The sequence below is a fragment of the Xyrauchen texanus genome, chromosome 9 (assembly GCF_025860055.1).
Source record: "Xyrauchen texanus isolate HMW12.3.18 chromosome 9, RBS_HiC_50CHRs, whole genome shotgun sequence".
In the NCBI taxonomy this organism is placed as follows: Eukaryota; Metazoa; Chordata; class Actinopteri; order Cypriniformes; family Catostomidae; genus Xyrauchen; species Xyrauchen texanus.
Window position 1 is genome coordinate 42725563 of NC_068284.1, and position 4127 is coordinate 42729689.

At 35.6% G+C, this 4127-nt stretch overlaps 1 protein-coding gene across 1 annotated transcript; it reads left to right on the forward strand.

Moving 5' to 3' along the window:
* Nucleotides 1-498: 498 nt before the first annotated feature.
* On the forward strand, nucleotides 499-3765 carry LOC127649737 (CD48 antigen-like). Its single transcript, XM_052134962.1, has 4 exons — nucleotides 499-617; nucleotides 2362-2670; nucleotides 3198-3434; nucleotides 3647-3765. Exons 1-4 carry the CDS (start codon nucleotides 569-571, stop codon nucleotides 3763-3765), a joined length of 714 nt encoding a protein of 237 aa, XP_051990922.1. The 5' UTR covers nucleotides 499-568.
* The last annotated feature ends 362 nt before the right edge of the window (nucleotides 3766-4127 follow it).

Below are 4127 nucleotides of genomic sequence, written 5' to 3' on the forward strand. Positions count from 1 at the left end.
ACAGGAACGAGAGAGAGAGAGAGAGAGAGAGAGAGCGAGAGAGAGAGTGAGAGAGAGTGAGAGAGAGAGAGAGTGAGAGAGAGTGTGAGAGAAAGAGAGAGAGAGAGAGAGTGAGAGAGAGAGAGAGAGAGAGAGAGAGAGAGAGAGAGAGAGAGAGAGAGATCTTTGAAAGTGTTTTATCAGACCCAACTGAATAATACAAACCCTTCAATCAAGCTAAATTTGAACTTAAAGGCTTTAGAAAATGCTAAAGCATAGTCTGTGAAACCATTTTATTTATTTATTATTATGTGAAATATTAAAAGATTTCACTTTGTAACTCTTTTGTAAACTTTTTTTCCCAGTGAACTCAAGTGAATAGCTGTTTGCAAGAAGTCATATTGCAGGTCATATTTTGACCTGATGTGCTGCTATTAGTATTTCTACTTCGGATAGACACTGGATTGTTAACATGGAACCAAGTGAAACTCGTGTCATTGTGCTGTTACATTTCTTAACATTACATCTCACTTCCTTATTGAAAGACGGTGAAGTGCATGCTGCCATTTGCTGCCATTTTTATTCTACAATGGCTTTAAGATGGATGCTCGTATTCGTTCTTCTTTTAGACAGCACAGGTAATTTCCATTATTTTTAGGTGACAATCACTGTATTAATAATTTCTCTTAACTGAAAAAAATATGAATAAGATCATTGAGGAACTTATAGGGGTTCTTCAATTGACACACTGGCATTTTGGAGATCCTCTAGTTACCCTTTGAAGGAACCTGGTAACTTTTAAGATATATTTCAAGTGCTTTAAAGCCTTTATCTGATGGGGTTTCTGAAGGAACAGTTGACAGTCTTTTGTCTATTGCTCAATGGTCATCTCGATCATTTCTCTTTTTGTCTATTACAGACATCCTCAGAGTTCATTTTCTGTATGCTTGTGGTACCTAAACTGTATTATAGCTGTCTATGATCATTAAGAATCAGTGAATGCTGTGTATGAGAGTGTTGGTGAGAGGTGTGTGTATTATTTGGCAGTGATTATAAGCTTATTTTAATGGTTTGTGAGTGTATGCATCTGTACTTAGCTTTAGTTTGTGGGCAAATGTGTACCCAAAAGAGAGCAAAATTGGACAATACCTCCCTTTGGGGACATTTTGGGATGACGTCATTTGCAAAAACAACACATACATACAATAAATGAAATAATGATTTTTAAAATTATATTAATACAAAAAGTTTTCTGTTTGGTTTGGTTTAGGGTATGATTTCGAGTTTAAAGTAACTATATATAATACATATTTAGATAGCTGAGCAAACTTGTGTGTGTCTGATACTAAGAAAAACGACTTCAACATTCTGATTGTCTAGTCAAATGTGAAAATAGTTATACTGTTATCTCTGAATATGAGCAGCCTAACCCATCTGACACAGGAACGATCAGTCTAGAAAACATGATTCTGTTCATACAAAAATGTATTTTGGCTTTGTAGGGCAGTATTATTTATTCTTATCTTCGTGTCTATTTTACAAACAATGTCACAGTTATTTTCAGATTAAATGAAATATTCTGTCATTTTAATGTCTCTCCAAATGATGCCTCTGATGATTGCTCTAGAGTATAAGGTGCTGTTGTTATTATTGTTATTACTGTATAAACACTGATGAGCCAAAACATCATGACCTCCTGCATAATATGCTGTTGGTCCTCCATGTGCTGCCAAAACATATCAACGGATACACAGCCCCATTCGCAGCAGTGTGTGATGCACTGTGTGTTGTGACACATTCCTCCAGTAACCATCATTAAAATTCTCTGTGACTTGTGCCACAGTAGACCTTCTGTCTGTTTGGACCAGACAGGATAGCCTTCATTGCCCTCGTCCATAGATGAGCCTTGGGCACCAAACACCCTGTTGGCAGTTTGTGGTTTGTCCGTCCTCGGACTACTATTGGTATGCACTCACCACTGCTGACCAGGAGAACCCCACAAGCCTTGCTGTTTCAGAGATGCTCTGACCCAGTCATCTGGCCGTAACAATTTGACCCGTGTAAAAGTTGTTCAGGTCTTTACTCCTGCCCATTTCTCCTGCATTCAACACATTGATTCGAGAACTGATTGTTCACTTACCATCTAATCTACCCAGAACTTGTCATGTGGCCTTGTTAGAGGATGATCAGTGTTATTCGCATCACCTGTGAATGGTCAAAGTTTTTGCTCATCAGTGTATGAATAAAATAGTATATTTACAGTAGTATATTGTAACTGACATAATGACAAGGATTGATCAACTGAGTAAACAGGTAAGAGAAAATAGTTAGAGTAAGCAAGCAGTTACTCCTTACACAAAGACTTTCTTTCTCTTTTCTCAGTGTCCTGCTCTGAAAACACACTGTTTGTGCAGACAGGAGGATCTGTTACACTGTATATACAGACACATGAACTACCAGAGTTTGATGAATTAGTCTGGAAGAATGAGAAATCAGAGAATATATTCAAATATATAAGTGCAACTAAAACAGCAAGACTTCACCCTTTCTACACGAACAGAACGGATTTCAATAATGAAACGTTTTCTCTGACATTGAAGAACATGCAGAAGACAGACAGTGGAGTTTACACAGCCAGTACAAGTGGAGATTTAACCAAAGATGTGGCGAAACACAGAGTATCTGTTATGGGTAAGTGTGATTTGTACTGTTTAGAGTATGATAAAAGTGCATATAAGACAATGTCAACTATGATCAGTTTATTTTATATGAAAACAGTGTAAATAATGTAGTGGAGCACCAGTTAAACTGATGAAATGCTGTCTTAATAAGTTGCATTACATTTTTTGGTTGATGCTATTTGCACCTTGCAGCAAATAAATGTGGATGCTGTTTACACCCCAGTGCAAATAGTGGCAAATATTATTTGCACCCTAACCCTAGAACAAATAATGATAGATTTATTCATAAGTGAACAAATGAGATTGTCTTTGACTTAAAAATAATAATAATAATTTTGTTTTTACGATTTTCAGTTATTTATGTGAATTTCAGGGAAAATTACATAAAACAAATTAAGACTGTTAGACATAGTTTGTATAAATAGTTTTGCACTGGTTTTATCCACGTTTATTGAATAATAAATACTTTAGCGCCACTGAATATATGTAGCAAAATCTACTGAATACAAGTCTTAAATGTTTTAATATTTGTTTCAGATCCAGTGGAAGCTCCTGTCCTATCTGAAAACATCTGTAGCTTTACATGTAAAGGACATAATTTTACAATCAGCTCCACTTACAATAACAGCTGTTTTCAAGAGGAAGTGAGATCATCTGGAAACTACACTCTAAGCTTGTATTGCAGTGGTGACTTTATCATCTGTAACCATAGCAACCCAGTTAGTTGGAGGAATGATACAAAGGAAGTTAATGAATCCTGCATTGTTAATAAAGGTACACATCCACTCCAATACACACAGATGAGAAACAGCAAGTGAAAAATGAATGAGAGAATGACAGTTCTGATTATAAATAATTTTTCAATACATATTGCCATTCTTATGTCATATCAAATGATTCTGAACAGCACACCAGACTGAAATACATGTTAGTTTGATCTTCACCTTGGTTAAATGAATGATTTCTGCTCTTATATTCATGTCTAGACACAAGCACTGGACCGCAATCTGAGTATATCTCTTGGTTAATTCCCCTTATTGTCGTATTGGCTTTGATTGTGGCAGTGGTCGTCTTCTATTCCTATAGGAATAAAAAAGGTATCTAATCCTACATTCATGTTATTACACACCATAAACCATTCCAATATCACTCTTAAAGATAGGTCTGTTTCATGAGTATAGGCACACAAAACAAGAGTAAGTCTCTTGACTTTATAAAATGTAAGACTGTACCGTACACATACATTTCAGAAGCCTCTCAACAATTTTGTGGAACTAATATTAGTGTCAGATATTTGTGATGTGCCTAACTGAATTCATTTTTCACTGAACATCAATGTTTCTCTTAGCTGTATTTTGCATTTGGTTAAAGAATGGGATGCTTATAAAGCAATCTTCACATTCAATCATTTTTTTCTTTTAGCATTTTGCATTTTTCTTTCAAAACTCTTCAACAATTATGACTAAA

Bases quoted from the DNA above. Each gene is read 5' to 3' on its own strand.
- LOC127649737 (XM_052134962.1), top strand. From the start codon at position 569: ATGGCTTTAAGATGGATGCTCGTATTCGTTCTTCTTTTAGACAGCACA. The intron at 2,671-3,197 runs GTAAGTGTGATT...TATTTGTTTCAG, and splicing joins ACACAGAGTATCTGTTATGG to ATCCAGTGGAAGCTCCTGTC. The intron at 3,435-3,646 runs GTACACATCCAC...ATTCATGTCTAG, and splicing joins ATCCTGCATTGTTAATAAAG to ACACAAGCACTGGACCGCAA.